This window comes from Equus asinus, chromosome 15, assembly GCF_041296235.1.
Source record: "Equus asinus isolate D_3611 breed Donkey chromosome 15, EquAss-T2T_v2, whole genome shotgun sequence".
Classification (NCBI taxonomy): Eukaryota; Metazoa; Chordata; class Mammalia; order Perissodactyla; family Equidae; genus Equus; species Equus asinus.
Window position 1 is genome coordinate 10,692,660 of NC_091804.1, and position 23,404 is coordinate 10,716,063.

Consider the following 23,404-nt stretch of genomic DNA (forward strand, 5'->3'; position numbering starts at 1 on the left):
AGACATAGATTTTTATCATATGTCAGTCTTTGGTTACGTAAAAAGGTAAATATAAGTTAAGTAAATTCAGGTGTTCCTAAAATTCTTCTCATTCAGAGTCCAACTGAATCAGTTTTCAACTTAGGACCCTTAGTTGATATCTGTCTTTGTCCAACATGGCATCATTCTCTATGCCATTAAGAACGTCAGTGGGGCCACATTTCTTAAGGGAATGCTCTGCAATTACCTCCAGGATTTTCTTCCAAACTATTGATGCATTCTGCAACTACTGACTCCGACACTTTCCTATTTGACTAAATTCTTACTTTTATTTTTTCCTTAATTGAACCGCATATTGCTTGAAGTTCAGTTTAAAGTCAGCGACAAGATTCTGACAATGTTTGATGTTGAACACCTTAGTCATAATGCTTCGAGATGCATAAATTGGACACAACAGCCTCTCACTGTTCATTAGTTTTTCATCTATTCCTAGGGATTTAGCAATTTCTCCTGCCTTCAGTTCTATGGCTTTACTTGTGACAGCCAATCCTTTCCCACATAATTTAGTAACAAAAATTAACACAGTCTCATATACTTTGGGATATATTCCCTTTTTTAGAAACTTGTAACCACTTTGTTTTGACAAGGCCATGACAGATATATGGCATCCATAATGTAGACCAGATTCAGAAAGCACGCAAGATGGTGAAAATCACGCAAGATGGTGAAAATCACCTAAAATATATCACACAAGAAAGGCAGAATCAGGAATCTTTGTAAAAGGGAACAAGTGAAGTACCAGATAGCTGACCTCAAGTGTCTGAAAGGCAGAGAGCGTTGCAAGAAGGAATTAATTTGCTGAGCACCAACCGACTATACAGTTTAAAGTTACTAAGTACTAAGGCAGCAACTACTCTACAGAGATTAATTTAGGTTCCCTGTGTATCTATTAACTTAATGAACTTCCCATCAGCAGAGAGGTGCACTTGTATTGGTCAGGATTCTCTGAGTTTCAAGTATAGAAAATACAATCTGGGGCCAGCCCAGTGGCGCAGCGGTTAAGTGCACACATTCCACTTTGGCGGCCCAAGGTTTGCTGGTTTGGATCCCGGGTGTGGACATGGCACTGCTTGGCAAGCCATGCTATGGTAGGCATCTCACACATAAAGTAGAGGAAGATGGGCACAGATGTTAGCTCAGGGCCAGTCTTCCTCAGCAAAAAAAGAGGAGGATTGGCAGCAGATGTTAGCTCAGGGCTAATCTTCCTCAAAAAAAAAAAAGAAAAGAAAATACAATCTAACTGGGTTAAGCAAAAGTGGAATGTAGCTATGAAGTCCAAGTTACAGCTGCCTTTAGATAATCTGGATCCAGAGGCTAGAATGAAGACATTAGGACATACTTTCTTGGTCTCTTCCCTTTGTTTTTGTCTATGATGACTTTATTTTGAGCAGGCTGACCCCATGCAGAGGCAAAGATGGCCACCAACAACCCTAGGTATACTTAGCCCTTATATCTGGAAGTCTCTGTGAAAGAAGCCGGATTCTTTCCCAATGATTTCAGCAAAAGCACTGGGTTAGATCACAAGCCCACCCTGAATCAATCACTGCAGCCAGCAGGAGAATAATCTGATTAGTTGCACCTGTGTCATGTGACCTCCTAGATTCAGAAAGGGGTGAGGAGTTCTATTGGACCAAATGAACTACGATTGGAAGAAAGGTGGCTTCACAAAGAGAATCCATGCGGGCAAAAATGACTACATCTACATGCCAAATTAAGATTTAATTATTGAGGCCTGTGCAGGTCTCAACCTGTCTGTGGTTTGGGGTCGCTACCTGCCTCATAAAGCAAAGTAGAGGATTTGTCTTCTGAGAAGACAACGTCGTCTTCTCTGAAAAATCCTCCTATGTAGTTGGCTTTGGCATCTTCCAGGAATAGGAGGGTAGGGATTGAAGCCTCATAGGTCTGGGTTTTCAGCTGAGGTAGAGAGAGGATGGCGGTTACAACCAGAAAGTCCAGAGTGGGGTGTAGTTACCTCCAGAACTCGTCACTGTCAACACAACCTGGGCTTCATGACAGTCATAGAAGTGGATTCATTAAAATAATACAGTTTCAAAAAAAAAAAAGATTTAATATGGAAAAGTATCCTAAACAAAATTGAAAAATAAAAGATTTGAAAAAATATTTTCAAAAGATGATCATACAAAGAAAAATTTAAATTTATTGTAACAAATAGAAATGATACTACATCCTTTGACTAGAAGCAATAAAACTAAAAATTAATGACAAAAAGATAGCTTAAAATTTAGCTCCTTATAGAATTTTGAGTCTCTTAATTTTTAGCAAATAGCAAAGATAAAATAGAAACTGAAATTGCATTATTGAAAACTCAATGACAGGGGTTGGCTCCATGGCTGAGTGGTTAAAGTTCCATTCTCTCCACTTCTGCAGCCTGAGATCACAGGTTCAGATCCTGGGTGCAGGCCTACTCCACTCATTGGCCACGCTGTGGAGGCATCCCACATACAAAATAGAGAAAGACTGGCACAGATGTTAGCTCAGGGCTAATCTTCCACAAGCGAAAAAAGAGGAAGATTGGCAACAGATGTTAGCTAAGGGTGAATCTTCTTCACTGCCCCCCCCCAAAAAAAAACAACTCAATGGCAATAATGACATTATATATCAAAAGTTATAGAATATGGCTAAAGCCAGATGCAGGGGAAAATATACAGCCGTAAATATTTTGATAAACAAGAAACTTAAGCATATATCTCAAAAAGCTAAAAGAAGAAGGAGCAAAATAAAAGTAGAAAAGGAGTATTTTAATAAGCTTTTCAGATAATTGTACATATTCTTTTTTGGTTGTACACCAAAACTCAACAAGTGATAACTTCTTAAATGTTAGTTGCAATGTGGAATCTGAAATCAATCAATGAACTTTTCCTACTCTTGTTACATTAAAATTGATTGACCTATCTTGAATTTTGAATAGAACTTTTTACCCATACATAACTTTATAACATCATGCATAAGTTGTTTAGAAAATATTGATTCACTGACTTATGCAAAGCTTCCAAATTTGACACATTTCATTATACGATATCAAAAAATCACATTTGTCAATATCATTGATCTCATCAAAAGTTTTTAAGTATTAGAATGTTAAGCTCATGGTTGTACATATAAGTTTTCCAAAATTCTAATTTTTGCTTAAAAGCTTGAATTTATCATTGGCAACAAATACTTTCATTTTCCTTGAGGTGACAGGCTTGCTTCCTTAATTTTCAAGAAAATGTCTGCCAATACAAATGAACATAGTCCGTCCTTTGATTCTTCAAGTAAAGACGGTATCCCGTGAAAAAAGTGGCTAGTTCAGCCTGCAACTGAAACAGTGCATTTCATTGAAACAGCCAACTTATTTCACTATACAGAAGTGCTTTATGACTACTTTCCATCTTTTCACATAGAATATTAAAAAGACATGTATTCAAGGGTTGGGACAATAAACACAATGCTTTTACTGCTTCATCAAGGACATTCTTAAGAGAAACTTGCATTTTTATTTTTACTGTGATGTGTGGCATGAAGAATACAGTAACAGTAGAAATGGCAATTTGGTGCGCTTCCCAGATTCATGCTAACATGATAGCAGTTTTACCTACTGTTGCTTTGCACCATCAATGCAAACGTCAACATGATGAAAAGTGCAAATCATATCTTGGCATTGTTATGAAAATAGTCTTGATCTTGAAGACCTGATGAAAGGTCTTAGTGTTCCAAGTTATCCACAGACTAGACTTTGAAAACTGCAGAGTTAGGATATAGGTTTAGCTGGATATGACTGAAACTCAAAATAATAGCGACAAACAAAACAGAATTGTAGTTTTCCCTACTGTTAAATTTGAGTGGGGAAGGTGGCTCTTCACAGTGAAGTCATCAGGGATTCAGACTCCTTCTATTTTGTGGCTTTGCCATCTTTAGGATGTTGCCCTTGTCTGCATTGTCCAAGTTGGCTTACTATCGTGTCAGCATTCCAGCCAGTAGGAAGGGAAAGAGTGGAAAGAGAAAGCACACCTTTAAGAGCATGACCTGCAAGTTGCTCACATCACTGTCACTCATGGCTACTGGTCATAACCTAATCACACGGCCACATCTGACTGCTAAGGAGGCTGTGGAACATATTAAGTTAAACCATGACATTGCTGACATTTGACCTACCACATCATCAATTTCCTGTGGTTCAATCTTACAGTCTATTTTGGTTACCACATCCAGGGCTACAAATCAAGGGATCTGTTATTCTGGAAGAAGAAAAATCCTGCAATACAACCAGCAATCCCTGCCACAGTCTTTCTCAGTAAAAGGAATTTACTGAAGTTCATTTTTTAAGAGTTTACTCTTTGTGTTGTACATTTTATGGGCTTGGACAAGTATATAATGGCATATATCCACCATAATAGAATCATATAGAGTAGTTTCACTGCCCTAAAAATCCTCTGTACTCCACCTATTCATTCTTCCCTTCCCCCAGCCCCTGGAAGCCACTGATCATTTTACTGTTTGCAGTTATCTTTTTCAGAAAGTCATATAGTTGGAATCACTCAGTATGTAGCCTTTTCAGATTGGTTTCTTTCACTTAGTGATATCCATTTACGTTTCCTCCGCATCTTTTCATGGCTTGATAGCTCATTTCTCTTTAGTGCTAAATAATATTACATTGTCTAGATATAACACAGTTTATTTACCTGTAATTCAGCTACTAAAGGACGTCTTGGTTGCTTCCAAGTTCTGGCAATTATGAATAAAGCTGCTATATACATCCATATCCCAATTTTTGTGTGGACCCAAGTTTTTATCTCATTTGGGTAAATACCGAGGAGTGCAATTGTTGCATCATATGGTAAGAGTATGTTTCGTTTTGTAAGAAATTGCCAAATTGTGTTCCAAAGTGACTACACCATCTTGCATTCTCATTAGCAATGAATGAGAGTTCCTGTTGCTCCACATCCTAACCGGAATCTGGTATTGTAAGTGTCCTGGATTTTGTCCATTTAATTTCATTTTGGATATAGTAAGATATTTTTGTCCACTTCTCCCTCCAATGTCTCCCTCTAATGATTTGTCAAGTTTGAAATGCTGATCTTGACACCTAATGTGCAAGTAAGCATTCTTTTATCTTAATACACAGCAGCAGCTTAGTAAACACATAATCTGAGAAGGCAATATGAAGACATATTCAGCTTCACTGATGTAAAATATAAAACAGATGGCATATGTAGATTCAAAAAAAGTCACTCTGAGGATTTATTATTGATATTTGTCTTGTTCTTTAAGGAAAACTTGACAAATTTTAGTTATCATAAAAACTTTAAAACTTCTGTATAATAAAATAGCATAACCAGTGATGAAAGGCAAGCAGTAGACTAGGAGGAAATATTCACCAAATATATAACAGACAAATGACTAATATATAAAGTTTATAAAAGTCTCCTACACATCAATAAGAAAGATAAATATACCTAGTAGTAATGGACAAAGGACATGAATATGCAAATGACAGAGGAAATTAAATGGTCAGTAAATAAGAAAAGATGTTCAACCTTACTAGTTATTCAGGAAATCCTAATTAAAACAAGATATTTTTATCCATTAGACTGGCAAAACTAAAAAATTAGAGATTGACGATATCCAGTGTTGGTGAGAGTATGGGGGAATAGGTACTTCACATGCTTTGGGTTGAGAGCATCAATTTGTAAAAACACCTTGGTAGGCAATTTGGCAGTATCTGTCAAAATTTTCAGTGCATACGCCTTTTGTCTTAGCAATTCCATTTCCAGTTATTTGTTCTAAAAAATATATACATGTGGATGTATAAGAATTTCATTGTTTTTAGTAAAAGCTGAAAATTTTAAATGCCCTAAATGTCTAACAATAGACAATGACTATGACTAATGTCTAACAAAGGCAATGACTATGCCATGAAATTACGGCATGTCCACCTGTAAGTACTGGCAGGGGAAAACCTCCAAGATATATCAAGTGAAAAAAAAGCATTTATTTTATGAAATTTTCGTGACACTTCGAAGATAGACACTAAAATTGATCAATAATGGTTAAGGTGTAAGAATAGGAAATAAATTTATGAGAAGGAAGACTAATAATATGTGGAGACTTGCTCCACCAGATATCAAAACATACCTTAAGCTACAGGGATCAACATAATTCAGCTTTGGCCCAGAAATTTTCAAATAGAACTAGACTCTTGCCACTTAAAGTATGGTCATGGACCAGCAGTATACACATCCCTCCAGGAGCTTGTTAGAAATACAGAATCCTGGGATTGACTCCAGACCTACTGAATCCAAATCTGCATTTTCACAAGATCCCAGGGTTATTCATGTTGCATGGCAAGGTTTGAGAAGCACTGACCTCAGCCTGCAGTTCACCAGAATCACTGTGAAAATTTTGAAACTCTAGAATCTCTGGCCCCATTCTGAAACTGAATGCATCAGATTTTCCCAAGGCAGGGTCCCAGTTTGTTTCATAAAAGCTCCTCAGGAGAGTCCATCGAACAGCCAGGATTAAAAACCAAGGAACTAGAAAGTCTAGACTTATGTCCACGAATATCAGAAAATTTAGTAGATTATAACAAAGGAAGCCCAAATTAGTAGGGAGTGGGATTTAAGAAAAAACTACATATATGTATGGGAATGCTTAGAAAGTGGTCTGGAAAGACAAACTGTTATCAGGCATGGGGATTTGGCAGTGAAAGGAGACTCACTTTTTTTATTGTGATAAAAAAACGCATAAAATTTACCATCTTCAGCATTTTTAGTGTATAGTACAGTAGTGTTAACTACTTGTGCATTGTTCTACAACAGATCTCTGGAACTTTTTTCGTCTTGCAAATCTGAAACCCTATGCCTATTAAACAAGTCCTTCCTGCCCCTCTCCCCAGCCCTTGCCAACCTTCATCCTACTTTGCTTCTAAGAGTATGATTATGTTAGAGACATCATATAAATGGATTCATGCAGTATTTGTCTTTTTGTGACTGGCTTATTTCACTTGGTATAATGTCCTAGTGGTTCATCCACATTGTAGCATGGATCAGAATTTTCTTCCTTTTAAGACTGAATACTATTTCATTGTGTGTATATACCACATTTTGTTTATTCATTCATCCACTGATGGACACTTAGGTTGCTTACAACTTCTAGCTGTTGTGAATAATGCTGCTATGAACATGGGTATACAAATATCTCTTCAAGATCCTGCTTTCAAATCTTTTGGGTATATACCCAGAAGTGCAATTAATAGATTATACAGTAATTCTATTTAATTTTTTAAATGACCATCATGTTGTTTTCCACAGTGGCTGCACCATTTTACATTCCCACCAAGAGTGCATAGGGTTCCACTTTCTCCCTGTCCTCACCAACACTTGTTATATTCTGGTTTTGGTTTTTTGTAGTAGCCATCCTAATGGGTGTGAAGTGGTATATCATTGTAGTTTTGATTTGTATTTCTTTAATAGTTAGTGATGTGAGCACCTCTTCACCTGATTGTTGGCTATTTGTATATATTCTTTGGAGAAATGTTTATTCAAGTCCTTTGCCCGTTTTTCAATTGGGTTATTTGTTTTTCTGTTGTTGAGTTGTAGGAGCTCTTTATATATTCTAGATATTAACCTTTTATCATATAAATGATTTGAAAATATTTTCTCCCACTTTGTGGGTTGCCTTTTCACTTTGTTTATAGTATTAATTACTGCAAAACAGAGGTTTTTAATTTTGATGTAGTCTTATTTTTTTATTTTTATTTTTGTTGCCTGTACTTTTAGTGTCATATCCAATAAATCATTACTAAATCCAATATCAGAAAGATTTTCCTCTGTTTTCTTCAATGTGTTTTTTCATTTCAGGCCTTATGTTTGGTCCTTAATTCATTCTGAGTTAATTTTTGTATATGGTGTAAGGTAAGAGTTCAATTTCATTCTTTTTCATGTGGATATCCAGTTTTCCCAACACCATTTGTTGACGAGACTATCATTTCCCCATTGTGTAGCCTTGGCACCTTTGTTGAAAATCATTTGACCATATATGTGAAGTTTTATTTCTGGGCTTTCTACTCTGTTTCATTGTTCTACATGTCTATCTTCATGCCTATGTGTGTTCTTCTATTTAAAGTCAGTCTCTTGTAGACAGCATATATTTGGATTTTATTTTTTTATCCATTCGGCCACTCTATGTCTTTTGATTGGGGAAATTTAATCCTTTTACATTTAGACTAATCACTGATAGGGAAAGACTATTGCCATCTTGTTAATTGTTTTTGTTTGTCTTGTAGTTATTTTGTCCCTCTTTTACTCTCTTGATGACTTCCTTTGTTTTTCATTTAAATTTTTTTGTGGTGGTGTGCTTTGATTTCCTTTTCATTTTCTTTTGAGCATCTTTTATAGGTATTTTCCTTGTAGTTACTATGGAGATTACATAAAACATAGTTATAACAATCTATTTTAAACTGATAGAAACTTAACTTCAATCACATACACTCTGCCCTCTCCCTAATTTATGTTATCAATGACAAATTACATCTTTCTATATTTTGTATCCATTAACATAGTTTTTAAGTTATAGTTATCCTTTATGCTTTTGTCTTTTAAATTCTACAACAGAATTAAAAGTGGCTATGCACCATTATAGAATTACAGGATTCTGTATTAATCTATCTATATATATATACAAATTTGTCTATATTTAAGTATTTGTCTTTATATTTTTGTATGCTTTGTGTTCCTATCTAGCATTCTTTTGTTTCAGTTTGAAGGATTCCCCTTAGCAATTCTTACAAGGCAGATCTAGTGGTAATGAACTCCTTTAACTTTGTTTATCTGGGAAGATCTTTATTTTGCCTTCATTTCTGAAAGTCAGTTTTTCCAGATACAGTGTTCTTGATTGCCAGCTTTTTTCTTTCATCATTTTGAACACATCATCCCACTCCCTTCTGGCCTGTTATGTTTCTGCTGAGATACCTGCTCGTAATCTTTTGAGAGCTTCCTTGGATGTGATGAGTCTCCTTTCTCTCGCTGCTTTCAAGATTCCCTCTTTGTCTTTGACTTTTGCTGGCTTGATTCTAATGTGTCTTGTTGTGGGCCTCTTTGGGTTCATCCTAGTTGAGTTTTTTGAGCTTCTTGAACTGGATGCCCTTTCCTTCCTCAGATTTGGGAAGTTTTCAGCCTTTATTTCTTAAAATAATCTCTCTGTTCCTTTTTCTCTCACTCTTCTTTCTCTGTGACTCCCATAATATGTACATAGGTCCATTTGTTGGTATCCCATAAGTCCCTTAGACTTTCTTCACTTTTCTTTATTCTTTTTTCTTTTTGTTTCTCTGACTAGATAATTTCAAATGCCCTATGTTCAGGTTCACTGATTCTTTCTTCTGCTTGACCAACTCTGATGTTGAACCCCTCTGGTGAATTTTTCAGTTCTGTTATTGTATTCTTCAGCTCCATAATTTCAGTAAGGTTCTTTTTTGTAGTTTCTATCTCTTTGTTGACATTCTTATTTTGTTCATGCATTGTTTTCCTGGTTTCATTTAGTTGTTTACATGTGTTCTCTTGTAGCACTTTGAGCTTAAGATGATTATTTTGAATTCTTTATCTGGTAATTTGTAGATCTCCTTTTCTTTAGGGTCTTTTTCTTTTTTTGGGATTTATTTATCCCTTTCATTGGGCTGTATTTCCCTGTTTCATTGTGTGCCTTGTTATTTTTTGCTGTGATATATGCATTTGGAAAAACAATCGCCTCTCCTAATCTTTACAGATTTGATACAGGGCGAGACCTTTGCCATTCAGCATGGCTCAAGATTCTGGGGGCCTCTCAAATCTTTTCTGGGGATATATCTTCTCTATGTTTGTAATTTCCTAATTAGAGAGGTTTGCCAGTTTCTTTTTCAAGAGCTTGTAATGTCTTCCTCCCTCTGGTGTCTGTTCATGATACAGCAGGTCTTCTGGTGTTGGAACAAGCCACTAAGTTCTCTTCTGTTCTTAGTGGCCCCCAGCATCTAAAGCATGCCAGTTGTGTCAGCGCTCTAAGTCCAAGAAGATAGAAACCAGTCTTTTGAGCAGCCCCCCAAAAAGCTGAAACACTGGACTCCCATTTCACTCTTTTTCTTTCCCAGGGAGAAGCCACCAGCTGGGTGCTTTCTCCTATTATACCAAATTGTGCTGGCTTCCCTCTGCGGTATCTGCAAATTCTCTGGTGCTACAATAAGTGGTTCAGCAATCTTTTGTTCTTAGCAGACCCCCAAGAATCCAAAGTATGCTGGTTCCCCACCAGGGCTCTGAGTCAGGCAGTACAGAAACCAGTCCCTCAGGGGGTCCTCCCAAAAGCTGTAACATTGGACCTAAGTTCCACTCTCCTCTTTCCCTCCCAAAGGAGAAGCCCTGAGTGGGACTTTTTCTTCTGATCACATTGACCTGTGCTGGCTTCGGGAGGGGCAACTGCAGATTAAATAAAATGGCTTTTCTTACCTATTCAGTGGGCTGTACTTTGCTTTGAGTTTGCCTGGGTTACTACAATTTCTTAACTGATTTCTGTAGTTCTCATAAAGGATTTTTGGAGTGTTTATCGTTGCTAAGTTGGTGTCTCTGTCGGGGAACAAGAACTCAGGCTTCCTAGTCCATCACCTTGCTCTGTAGTCAGATTTTCACTTTTTATTTAATATAGTTCTTACTGTTTTAACTTTTTATATCTGTCACATTTATTTTTAAAATATGAAGAAAAATATCCAAATTCAAATTCAAAACTATTGAAGGAAAATTTTTTTCATTGCCAAGAAAGGGAAGCACATAAAGAACATTGGTTTATAATGTTTTATTATTATAATTTATACTAAAGCTCAGTAAGTATAAGCCAATTTTCACATGTACTATGCAAAGCTCCTAATATTGTGACCTTTTCCAAATTCTTGCAGTTTTAACAGAAGTGTAAAAAGGCACTTTGTTGTAGTATAAGAAATAAATTCACAATACAAATTACTATGAAGCAGACATTTAAAATATCCCTTACCAATGTAGATAAGAATAATTGTGAAATAAAGGAATTTATTGAGTTTTTCTTTTTCTTTTGGGTTTTAGGCATTAGGATTTTTGTCTTCTTATGGAATAGGAATGGAATACAATCAAGCCAAGGTAAGGTCATTCCGTTTTGTCTGGAACAAAACTGATTTTTTAAAAAGGGCACACTGAATAGAGAGTCTACTTTTTAGGTAAAGAGGCTCACTCTAGTGTGGTGGTTAAGAGCACCAGCTCAATAGAAAAGTTTAGGGTTAAAATATCATAAGGTCCTTGATGTCTCATATTTCAGGTTCTTCATTAAAGGTAGAACAGTATCTACCTCACAGGGATGTTGTGACAATTAAATGAAATATCATGTACAATGCCCTTTTCCCAGACTCCAGAGCTCGGTAAGCCCCCTGCCCCCAATGGCAGCCATCTTTACAGAGCAAGAGCATGAAATTTGGAACCTTATTTTGGAGTAGTTCAAGGTTCATTGCTGGGCTAGGAATTAAAAAAACAATGATTGGTTTGAGTTCTAAATCTAGATGACTTTTTTTTTTTTTTACTTTAGGCACTGATATATTACACCTTTGGAAGTGCTGGAGGAAGCATGATGTCCCAGATGATTTTGGTTCGTAAATTAAATATTCTTGGGCCAAAATAGGTATGTTATAAATACAGCATTGTCAGAATATTAAGATTATATATGCCTGTGTTTTAGGGGTACAGATATTTGTCAGGAATCAATGTTCTACAGAATTGTGAAGTTGCGCTAAATCATTACAAGAAAGTGGCAGATTATAGTGAGTAATTCACATAATTTATTTTAAGATAAACAGACTTGCCAAGCAATTAGAAAAATAAGTCAATTCCAGTTCACATATTTATGAAAGAATTAAGAGGCTACGCTTTTAACGTCTGTTATAATACAATTCTTTTAATACAATGTAGAGTTTCTAATTTCTTAATAGTTACTTTTCAAAAAGTTTTAAATGACTGTACTCAATTTTAATTTTTGTTACTGCATGTCCCCAAACAATTCTGTTTTACTTGTTCTTGTGATGTTCTTTCCTTAAACTGAGAATCTGAATGTAACATCAATAAATATTAAGCAGTTTCCCTAATTCTAACATTTAGAATATGGGATGCCTTGTTAAAAATTCCTGAAGAAATGGATGTAAGCTACATACATTGGTGCTCTCTATCACTGCATATGACAACAATTCAAGCAATCATTATTCTATTACCCTATCCTTTGTCTACAAAATATAGAGCATGAGTTTAACATATGTTCCTAGAATCATTTTCAAAGTTGCGTGTAACATTTCATCTTGCAACATCACCAAGCCAGACTAAATAATGGAGTTTTAAATAAAAGTCTTCCAAGAAGTGAAGTCCATTTGGTTAATTTCTGTAATCAGAATAACATTTGAATACACATCTTTGGCATTATTAGGATCTGAGAAAAGAAAGAAGGAGGAAAATAACTACTTTTGAATTTAAGATGCTATATATAACAAGAGCATTTCATATGCTTAATGAAAATGGAATTACTATATATATATATTTCAAACTGTACTCTTTGTTAGGTTTATTCAAGCATATTTATCTTTATATTTATTTTCAGACTATCCTTAGGAAGTTATTAAGGAGCAGCTATTGCTCTTATATTGTAGTTTTAGTTCCAGAAAAAATCAGTGGTAGAGGGAGGAAGTTACCTTTTCCTAAAATCTATCTTCTTTTCTTGAGCCTGCTTGGCCAAATCTTCAGTAGGGTCTCATATAGGTTGATACAATATTCATATGGGTTGCAAAGAACATCTAAGTTTCTTGCACTTTTCTCAGAACCAAATAAACAAAAATTAGCAAGTTTCTGTCTCCCAAGGATAGTTCATTTCTGTTAGTAGACCAGATCTCTGCACAGTTTAAGAGTAGGCCTAACAGTGTTTTCTCTCAGTTGACTGTTATCTCTTGAAACCTTGTGTATTTTGGCTATCTCTGGCTTGTTTCTGTTCACAGTTGCTGACAAATTGGAAAAAAGTGAAGGTATTCCAGTGGAAAAAGTGAGACTAACTGAGAGACCTGAAAATCTGAGTTCTAACAGTGAGATTTTGGATTGGGACATATACCAATACTATAAATTTTTGGCAGAAAGAGGAGATGTTCAGCTACAAGTAATGTATACAGCAAGCTTGAATTTTTAGAACGTGCAAGTTACAAGGGACTTGGCTCTCTCTGAGTCCTAGAGGGGTAAACAGTGCCCCTTCCTGAATGGGGAAGGGAAGAGACATGCCCTCTGCTTTGCCCTCCTCCTTTTTTGTCCCCTGACACTTGGAGTTCCTATGGCCTATGGGAGAGTTAGTTGCCATAGTAATGATATATATTTTTTTGCATTTACTCCTAAAAATTTCAATTTTAAAAAATCTAGATTTTAATTATAGGAAAAAAGGACCATCCAATGTTGATTTTAATATGAATGAACTCTTACCAGGATCTAGAAGTGTTCCGTCTTTGGGAATGGGAATGGGACAGCATCTGTGTGAATTTTGAGAGCCAAGACTTAAGGCCCCTCGCTTTATCTGCCCATGTGTTGCAATACACCAGCAGGCAAGCTTCCTGCCACTGAGGAAGCCATATGCCCAGAACCAACCAATTACCCAATAAAAGATATAGTCTGGAATGTTTTCCTGCTTCTTTTTTAAGACATGCCAACTGCATCAAACTGGATCAACATGCTATAGTAAAATCATCAAGTAAATTTTTTCCTTTTCTTTATTTAAATTAATACTACTGCTAAAATAATTTCAAAACTCATTGTTCCTAGGTATCTCTTGGACAATTACATCTCATTGGGAGAAAAGGTCTAGATCAGGATTACTACGTAAGTCAACCTCAAGATTCAGTCATATCAGGTGGGGAAGACAGTGGTTAGGGAGAATGGCAGGGCAGTGAAGGAGGAAGGGTGGAAGAGCTCCTGGGGAAAGCCCACTGCTGCTTCTTTGGTCAGATCTGCTTCCCAGTTTTGAGGAAGAACAAAGTTCACCAGAAGGAACACTTTTCCTACCTGCTTCCAAATACAAAATGCTAGAGGCTTCTGAAGGAGCAGTTGGGGCAGGGAAGTTTCCGTGTTCCCACTGGACCTAGACTTCTCTTACCCAAACTCACTGTTGGGTTGGGGTTAGATGAGACGCATACCCACTCCTGCTGGCCTTGGACACGCCTGTTTCCCGAAGGCCAGCTATGGAAAGTCCATCTGTGAGTTTCCTGCTGAGGAGCTTGAGGGCCAGCCTCAGCCCCATTTGGCTAGATCAGAGGACAGACTGCTTTCAATATAATTAGAAATACTGTTAAGTATCTTTATAAATTTGCAAAGCTCCTTTCAGTCATTTTGTTTAACATGATCTTATCCTAGTAAGGTTAGAAGATAATTAAAAAATCAAATTTATAATGGAGAAAAAAGCAAATAAACTTGACCTACATCTTCAGTAAGATGCCAGAGCCCTGGGATGTGGTCTTGTCTAGATTTTATTGCAGTTTCAAGGCCCTAGATCCCCACAGGTCTGGGGAAGTAACTGGAATTCTTTTTAAAAGATGATTTTTCAGATTTGTCATTTTATAGGAGCCATGTGCTCATTGTCTCAAAGGAACACATACCCTATTTCAACAGAGTCCTAATGGCTAAGCAATAGAAATAACTACTTTATAAGGCAGTTACATAAAAGCATGATCTGTTACTACTTTCCATTTCACATTATATTGTTCTTTTATGAATGAGTCTTTGGTACTATTGTTTGTTTTATATGAGGTACAGTACACATTAGCTAAAGGTCAAAGTTAATTTCATAAAATGTGATAAAATAGGTAATTGAAATAAGCATATGCATCCCAAGACAGCTCAATTGAAGGTCTTCAGATTTTGTTAATCCTCATCATAACCAAGGTTTTAGCTTCTTAGATGGGAAGTTCTGGGTTAACAATAATACTCCAATGTCAGATTTTAGACTGCAATGAGTTTCTTATGTTAACTTTGGGATGCATAACTGGGAAGAATTCCCTGTTTCCCATAAATATGAAAGTTGATTGACTGTGAAGGCACCCAAACTTCAGCCATAGGGAATACCCACCAATCTCTGTAGAGTACGTGAAACCCACAGGGCTAAGTACTTACAATCAGCTCCAGCCACCGTGAACGTGAAAAGGGAGCTGTAGCTGCCTCTAGGTGAGGAGGAAGTACAATCCCAAGGCTGGCACTGAAGGATTCCACTGTTGTAGTGGCAACAGCCAGGCAGTTGGGCGTCACCCAGGAGTGCAGTCAGGCTCTCCTGTGGGCTCATTCATGGAGGTTTTATTATCTCTATTTCACAGATGAGAAGCTGAGGCTGGAGAGATGGAGTAAATTGCTTCAAGTCTCACAGCTGGGTAGTAAGGTTGTTAATCAGAATTTGAACTCAGGGCTTCAACATTCAGAGCCTGTGCTCTTTCCATTAAATCTTACTTCCTTTTGACCTGGGGAAAAAAATATGTGTGTATATACATACACATATACGTATATATATACACAGCTTCTAAAATCCAGTTTCTCCACTTATAAAACAAGAAGAAGGAATGACATAATCTCTCAAGTTGCTTTAGCTATAACTTTCTGATGGAGGGTTGGGCCTCATGCTTCCCATTCAGACGTTTCAAAAAGGCTGGTTTAATTCCAGAACTTGCCTAGTGGTTCAGGCACATTCTGGGGCAAAGGCAGGCTGGTTCTTCCTGTGTTCCTCAGTCTAAGAAACCCACAATTGCATGGAGGGCTCTAGTCAAGGTCTCAAACCTCAAGACTGATTGGCTTATGCATCAGTTAGATTAGGCTGTATAACTAACCACTCCCAAATTTACGTGGCTTAAAATAACAACCATTTATTTAATTCATGATTTTGGCAGGTCAGCAGTTTTGACTGGGCTCAACTGAGTAATTCTTCTGGTCTGGACCAAGCTCAACTAATCTTGGCCAGGCTTGCTCATTCATCTATAGTTAGCTAGAGTTTTGGCCAGGGCTGGCTGGTTTTTGATGGCCTCATCTGTGACAGCTAGGATGACTAGGGCCTTTCTCCATGTGCTCACATCCTGCTGGCAACTGGCCCAAGCTTTTCACATGGCAGTCAAATGTTCTAAGAACACATGAGCAGAAGTCTCTTGAGGCTTAGAGTCAGAACTCACAAATCACTTCTGCCATATTGTTTTGGCCAAGTCACAAGGCCAGCCAGCATGGAAGGGGCAAGAAAAGGGACTTCTTTTCAATATGCAGAACTGCAAAGTATTGTGGTCATTTTTGCAACATACCACAGCTTAGTTGCACCAAAATCAATTTGGAGGGGTAGAGGAGATACAAAGGGGAGAGAGAAGATAAAAGGATAAACTGAGTTTCTTGAAAGGCTGTTACCACAGCTCATCCTTCAAGTCTCACCCCCTCAGAGAGGATTTTCTTGATCAGCTATACTCTTCCATCCCTTATCCTATCACTGTGTTTACTTTCCTCTAGCTCATATCACTGGCTGAATTAAATTGATCTTGATTTGTTTACTGTTGTTCTCCCCACAATGGAATGTAAGTTCTTGTCTGTCTTGCTTACTACTATGTATCCTGTACTCAGATTAGTACGTGGTACATATTAGGTACTTAGTAGGTATTTATTGAATTAATTAATTAATTAGTGAGAGCATCCTAAGCGTTATATGTTGCTCCTCAGCCTGAGAACCATCACTTAAGCCAGTATGCTAATACTCGGCTTTAGTCCACCAAAGAAAATTATTAGTGTAAGGCTCTTTATAAATGTAAGTGATGCCCAGTTTACTGCCCAGCAAATTAAATGTAAAAATACCTGGAAATAATTAGCTTACCTTTTTTTCTCCACAGTTTGATTGAATTAATCTCTCTCATGAGTTGTCTCACAGGCAACATTTTCACCTCCTCCAAGCCCACCATCAAATATTAATTATTGCAAAGTATTGTATATGCAATTCTTGATTACATTATCTTGAATTTCTACACACACATTTTAGTGTTATTTGCATTTCTAAATATATACAAGCTCAGAATGAATGGGATTAGGAAAGCTGGGTGTTTTGGTGCATTATATTAAAGTGGATAATGTGTAATTAAATTAAACCTAGCAGAGGAATAATATCAAATATGTAAGGGCAACCACTTTGTCTACCCTGCCACCCAGTAAAAAGAAAAGAGGTAATATCATCCCTTTTCAGGATGATTTACAGAGCCTGGGATAAAAGAAGTGTTCATAATTGTTTTTACAACAATACATTTTCTTGACATTTCATTCTAGGGGGAATGTTGCAAACTGATTAAATGAGGGATTTTCTTAGAACAAATGAAAAATCATGCTTTTTTTAAAAAAAAAGAGATGTACATTCAAATAATAAAAATAATAAAGCTTCACTTAGCATAAATTCTTGAGACATATTATATTTCATCATATCTAAGCTACTATCAATTATAAGATACTTTAGTTTATGTCCTACTGAGAAAGAAAAAACACTGCCAATATATGATGCCATTGATAGTAAGAAGTGTCCTAATTAAAATTTGGGAATGGAGATGTACATCTTAGAATCAGTAAAATATGATGGTAGGTGCTCACTAAATATTTGAAGGATAGGGGTCGACCCAGTGGCGTAGTGGTTAAGTTTGCATGCTCCACTTCAGCAACCTGGGGTTCATGGGTTTGGATCCCAGACACTGACCTACATAGCACTCATCAAGCCATGCTGTGGTGGTGTCCCACATACAAAATAGAGGAAGACTGACACAGATGCTACCTCAAGGACAATCCTCCTCAAGCAAAAAGAGGAAGATTGGCAACAGATATTAGCTCAGGGCCAATCTTCCTCACCCTCCCCCAAAAAAAAATTGGAAGGAAGGAAGGAAAGTGTCTTAGTCTGTTTGAGTTGCTATAACAAAAATACCATAGATTGGGTGTCTTATGAACAATATAAATTTATTTCTCGCAGTTCTGAAGGCTGGAAGTTTGAGATCAGAGTGTCAGCATGGTTGTGGGAGGACCCTCTTCCAGTCTACAAACATTTCATTGTATCCTCACATAGCAGAAGGGGCGAGCTAGCTCTCTGGAGCCTGCTTTATAAGGGCACTAATCCCATTCACGAGAGCTCTGCCAATCACCTCCCAAAGGCCCCATCTCTAATACCATTGCCTTGGGCATTAGGTTTTCAATGTATGAATTTTAAGGTGATGCAAATATGCAGACCACAGCAGATGGATACTTGATCTTAACTCTTTGAGAGCAAGAACTCAGATTGGCTCATGTATATCCATCAAAGTAGCTTGCCTAATACTTTCACACAGTTTCAAGATTCCCTCATGCTCATAAATCTCAAATTGCTTCTATTTCCTACCAGATAAAATAAAAGTACTTATCTAGGTATTCAAGACTGGTTATAATATGGCCTTATCATATTTTTGCAAGTCTTAGCTTTGGGGCACTCTACTTCAGCCATACTGAAGTCATTACTATTTCCTGGACACACCTTGGACATTCCCGTCTCCCGTTATTCCCTGAGCCTACGGTGTCCTCTGCTCCAGTGAGTCCTCTCCATCTTCTGTGGGACCTTTATCATTTAAGACCTCCTTCCTCTTACCATGAAGCCAGAGTGCCGAGTACATGGGAATTGCATTCAGCCTGCTTGTGGAACTCCAGTACCAGCTGCATGACTCTTGAGTGTCACTATACAGGCTCAGATATTAATAATACCTTTTTTATGTGCTGTTGTGAAGATTAGGTAAAAAAAAGCTTGAAAAACACTTATCATGGAACTAGGTACAATTTCTTTTATTCTATACCCTCTCATTCTTTTTGTGTTCTTTTTATCCCATCTATCACCTACTATTTTATTGCTATTTACACATATGCCTTTCTTCTCAGCAGTATTGTTAGGAAGCGAGTGCATGGACAGTATTTTTATGTTCATCAATCACCTATAATACTTAACATATTACCATAAGTATATGTAGAACATTTCAATCAAGTTTTTGAAAGAATAAAGAAAAGATGGATGGATGAATGAATGCATGATGCAATGAGGTCCAGCATTGGTGGCAATTGTATTTACTTATATCCATAAGGCAGAATGACTTTAGTAAAAAGGGTGGGTTCTCAAATAGCTTGGCAATATTTCTGGAGCAAATTTACATATAAAAGAACTACTCATATTTCTTCCTTAAACATTCTCTCCTCCTTGAGAAGGAGCAGATCCTTGCATATCAACCTAGGCTTTTTAAAAAGCATAAGAGTTGTGTCCTAATAAGACACTTTGGAGAGTATCTTCATTTCTCATGCCTGAGTCTAATTTCTTTTAATACTCCATGTGGTCTCTGAGAAGAACTTCTGGAAGGTCAGGATGAGGCCAAGGGAATGAGGCAGCAAGGTACAAATCAACCCTTACGCATTCTAGACTGAACGTTTCCTTTAATGTTATGACCTAGAAAGAATCAGAGGCTTTGCCGGTTCCCTTCAGTTTGATTTAGAAAGAATTGGCCTGAACTTCACTTCTGCAGGAAGACTTGGTCTCAGCAAGCAGCCAGGTGTGTCTGGTCTTACTCTGTCTTATAAACATTAGGTCACTGCATATCCAATTCTGCCAATTGTACAAACTGTCTTATAAAATAACTACATAGTGTTAACATAGAAGGGTACTTTTTCAAAAGAATGTACTATTTAGTTCTGCAGCCTGGATTCATCTGTCTTCCACAAATGCCCACTATGCCTTTCCAAATGTAAGAAACAAGCCCTCACATTCTAAAATTGTATATGTGAGCTATATATAGCTCCCACTCTTTAGATTTATGGTTGAACTAGCACTTGGAGTAGTGCCTTGAACAAAGTGGGCATTTCATAGATATTTTTGAACGCATATTGAATGAAATAAAGTTTGGTTCAAAAAGCCATTTTGAAGGTTATGTTCGTGACTGTTAATACTACTGTTCCTTTTCTCTCCAGAAAGCATTATATTACTTCTTAAAGGCAGCAAAGGCCGGGAGTGCAAATGCCATGGCATTTATAGGAAAGGTACATGCTTCATCTCCGTCAACATTTTTCATTTCTTAAAAACCTAAGAAATTAACGTACCAGCTAATGTGTATAGTGACAGGGCTGCAGGCCTCTTTCATGGAAGCATCCGACTGGGCATTCTGCTACAAACTGAGACTAGTATTCCTGAGGTGACAGCTTGGGAAGAAGCCCCACACAACAGCAGCCTTTATCTAGGGCACTAAAAGCAGCCTTGAAAATGCACCTGGCCCAGGGCTCCTCAGTTGAGTGTAGCTCAGCGCCCCATCCCCTCAGCCCCAGTTTGACACCTTACTCTGGCATGTAACAGGAGAGCCGGGCTAGTCATGCATCAAACGGATGCAGGCCTTCGCCCAACGAGGTGCCTCCCTCCTCCATTCCTGAACTGAGAACCAGCTTCAGGCTGACCAAAGTCCACCCTTAGGGCACCTCTGACCCCAGTGGCTTTGTTGAGTGAGGGTTTCTCTAGAGGCATGTTCTTCTCTCCTTTAAAGATCACTCACTCCTCTGAGCACTGCCCTTGGCTCCCTGCGGCCAATTAGCATTAGTAACCATGGGGACAAGTGCCCTGCTTCCAGAAGTGCTACATACAGTAAAATTAGATGTGAGGAAATATGCAAACGCGCATATAGGGTCCGTTTCTTTGCCTCAGGCAAGGTCACTCCAGAATGTATATAGTAGGTTGTTTCCTTAGCTTTTTCTCTTTTTTAAATTGAGATGAAATTCAAATAACATAAACTTAACCATTTGCAAGTGTACAATTCAGTGGCATTTACTACATTCCCAATGTTGTGCAACCATTACCTCTATGTAGTTCGAAAACATTGTCATCACCCTCAAGTTCCTCATTTTTCACATGTTCTTTTTCTTCTTTTCTAGATGTATTTAGAGGGTAATGCTGCAGCACCACAAAGTAATGCTACTGCCTTCAAGTACTTTTCCATGGCAGCCAACAAGGTGTGTACTCAGCTCATTTCTGTAAACACATGAAAACCGTCGGCTTTTATTACGTGAAGATTGGTGCTGAATAGTTGACTCCGAAGCCCCAAGGCCAGCTAATGGGCCTGGGAGGAGTTTTGTGCCCTGGAGAAGAATATTGTTGACAATAAAATATGGGGTTTGGGTAGGGGGGACATGTCTTCTCATCTTGGTAAATGGAAAATGGCAGAGAGTTCTGCTGCCCTAGCAGAAGACCAGACAGAAGCTCAACTTTCCCCTCCCCCATGCAGGAGATGAGGGTGTCTAGATCAGGAAACAGGAAACAGGACATAAACAAGATGAGGGCAGAGGAAGGGAAAACTCAGTCAATAACCACAGTAAGCTCAGGACAAAGACAACCAAGAAATGTCCAGTTTTCTCCAGTTCGATCCTACTAAGGCCTAAGGCCAGAAATCCCCTGGGGCTAGGCAGAAGGTTGTCAGAGGCAGACACAAAGAGATGCTTGAGAGTATGGCTCTGGAGGCAGAATCCCTGGTTTCAATGCTAGCCCTGCAGCTTACTGTCTTTGTAACCATGGGCAAGTTATTTAACCTCTCTGTGCTTCAATTTCCCCATTTGTAAAATGGGAATATAAGATTTGCCTCATATTGCTGCTGTCAGGATGTAACGAGTTAATATTTATATGCCTCATATTGTAAAGTACTTACAGCAGTGCCTGGCACATGGTAAGTGCTATGTGTCAGCTAGTATCTTTTGCAGCCTGGGTCCAGTTAAGTAGAGTGAACTTCAAAGCATATCCAAGGCAGAATGGACTGGATATGTGAGGGAATCTAGAAATGGTATAATATGGCTCCTGCCATTGAAGCTTTGCCTTGGTTCCTAGGCTCAGCAAGACTGGTATCTGTCAAAGAAAACCTAGGAGACTACTCTGAATCCCTTGCATGCATGAAGAACTTCCTCATGGCAACACCCATCTGCCTAGTCTTGGTGAATGGCTTTGGTAAACCTTCTATCCCTGCACAGTTGAAGCATTTCATTGTCTTACAACATCATGCTGCAACACTGGCAGTAAAGATCTGCTCAAATCAGGGAATATTTTCAACTGCTCTCAGTTTTTAAAAGCCCACTTGATGCTTTAGGAGCCTATTTATAAATGACTTGCACCTTGGAGCTGCTGCTATTGTGTAAATTACTGAGAAGGCTGGTACTCCTCTCCCTTGTAATTTATATGAAATTGTTGCTCAGCAAGACAGTTATCTGGAGTACCATTAGATTAGGATGACAACGGAGAGCAGAGTGAAAAAGAGGTGGGTTAATGGAACAGAGGAAGATCTCTTGTAATCTGGCAAATAACACTGATTTGTCGGTCCAAAGGAATAATGAGAGGAAGTTGAGTGTGTAAATCAACCCAGCTTCCAAGCTATTCAGGTCTGTGTAACCAGCAGTGGTCTGAGGTACTTGTGTTCTAAGCCAGAGCTGCATCTCTTTACAGAGGAAATCTGAAACTCTATTTAAGGTAATTATTCTGAACGGCATCAGGGGAACATGGCCGTATATTCCTTTATCATCACCTGGACAATTTATTAGATTTCTCACTTGAGGTCACTATCAAAGTAAAGAATTTCTGTCTTCCACTCTACACACCCATACTCTACTACCTTTTAAAGAACTATTGCTTTTTAAATTTGTTTTTAAGTCATATCAGTACAAGATGCAAAGCTATAGACTTTATGACTTCTTTTGTCTCATTTACTCAGAAACATGAACAGTTATCCTAGGTGATGTTGGGCCCATATTGGGCCATATTCTTCTGGTTTTCTCTCTCACACCTCTGAATACAGCAGGCCCATCTCCATCTCCACAGTCTTGTCTCATCCCCTCCCTTCCCATAACCCCCCATTCTGAATCTTACCCATCCCCCAGAGCAGAGCTCAGTCCTCTCTCCCTCCACAAAGCCATCCCTACTCTCCTTGGCTCACATAATCTTTTCCTTCTTCTGAACTTGCCCTGTGTCTACCGTATATACTGCTTCTACCTTGTGCCTTCTCTCCTACTGTCTGAAGGCCGTGTCTCCTCAACTAGAGGAGGGCAAGAGTTTTAGTACACAGTGTGGGTTCATTAAATATTTGCCAAATAAGTGACTGTCTGCTCCCTGAGTTCATGTCGGTTAACCTAAGCAAGAGCACTGAGCCCTAAAGTAGAAGTTATATATGGGAGTATTGCCTACACATATGTTTTGTTTGACCCAGAAAGTATTTCAAACATTAGGAAATTTCATATCGAAATCTGAACAACCACCTTTTCTTGAAAAATGAGAAAAGCTGACCATGTGAGGCTGCCATTCC

The 23,404-nt window shown here is 38.0% G+C and overlaps 1 protein-coding gene across 1 annotated transcript in view; it reads left to right on the top strand.

The window, feature by feature from the left end:
* The window catches only part of SEL1L2 (SEL1L2 adaptor subunit of SYVN1 ubiquitin ligase), a 73,766-nt gene that overhangs the window by 30,814 nt on the left and 19,548 nt on the right, over nucleotides 1–23,404 (top strand). Inside the window, exons 4-10 of the mRNA XM_044748589.2 lie at nucleotides 11,115–11,168; nucleotides 11,608–11,667; nucleotides 11,758–11,839; nucleotides 13,055–13,209; nucleotides 13,860–13,916; nucleotides 20,052–20,120; nucleotides 21,000–21,077. Coding sequence (XP_044604524.2) covers nucleotides 11,115–11,168; nucleotides 11,608–11,667; nucleotides 11,758–11,839; nucleotides 13,055–13,209; nucleotides 13,860–13,916; nucleotides 20,052–20,120; nucleotides 21,000–21,077 — 555 coding nt within the window. The remainder of the gene's footprint in view (nucleotides 1–11,114; nucleotides 11,169–11,607; nucleotides 11,668–11,757; nucleotides 11,840–13,054; nucleotides 13,210–13,859; nucleotides 13,917–20,051; nucleotides 20,121–20,999; nucleotides 21,078–23,404) is intronic.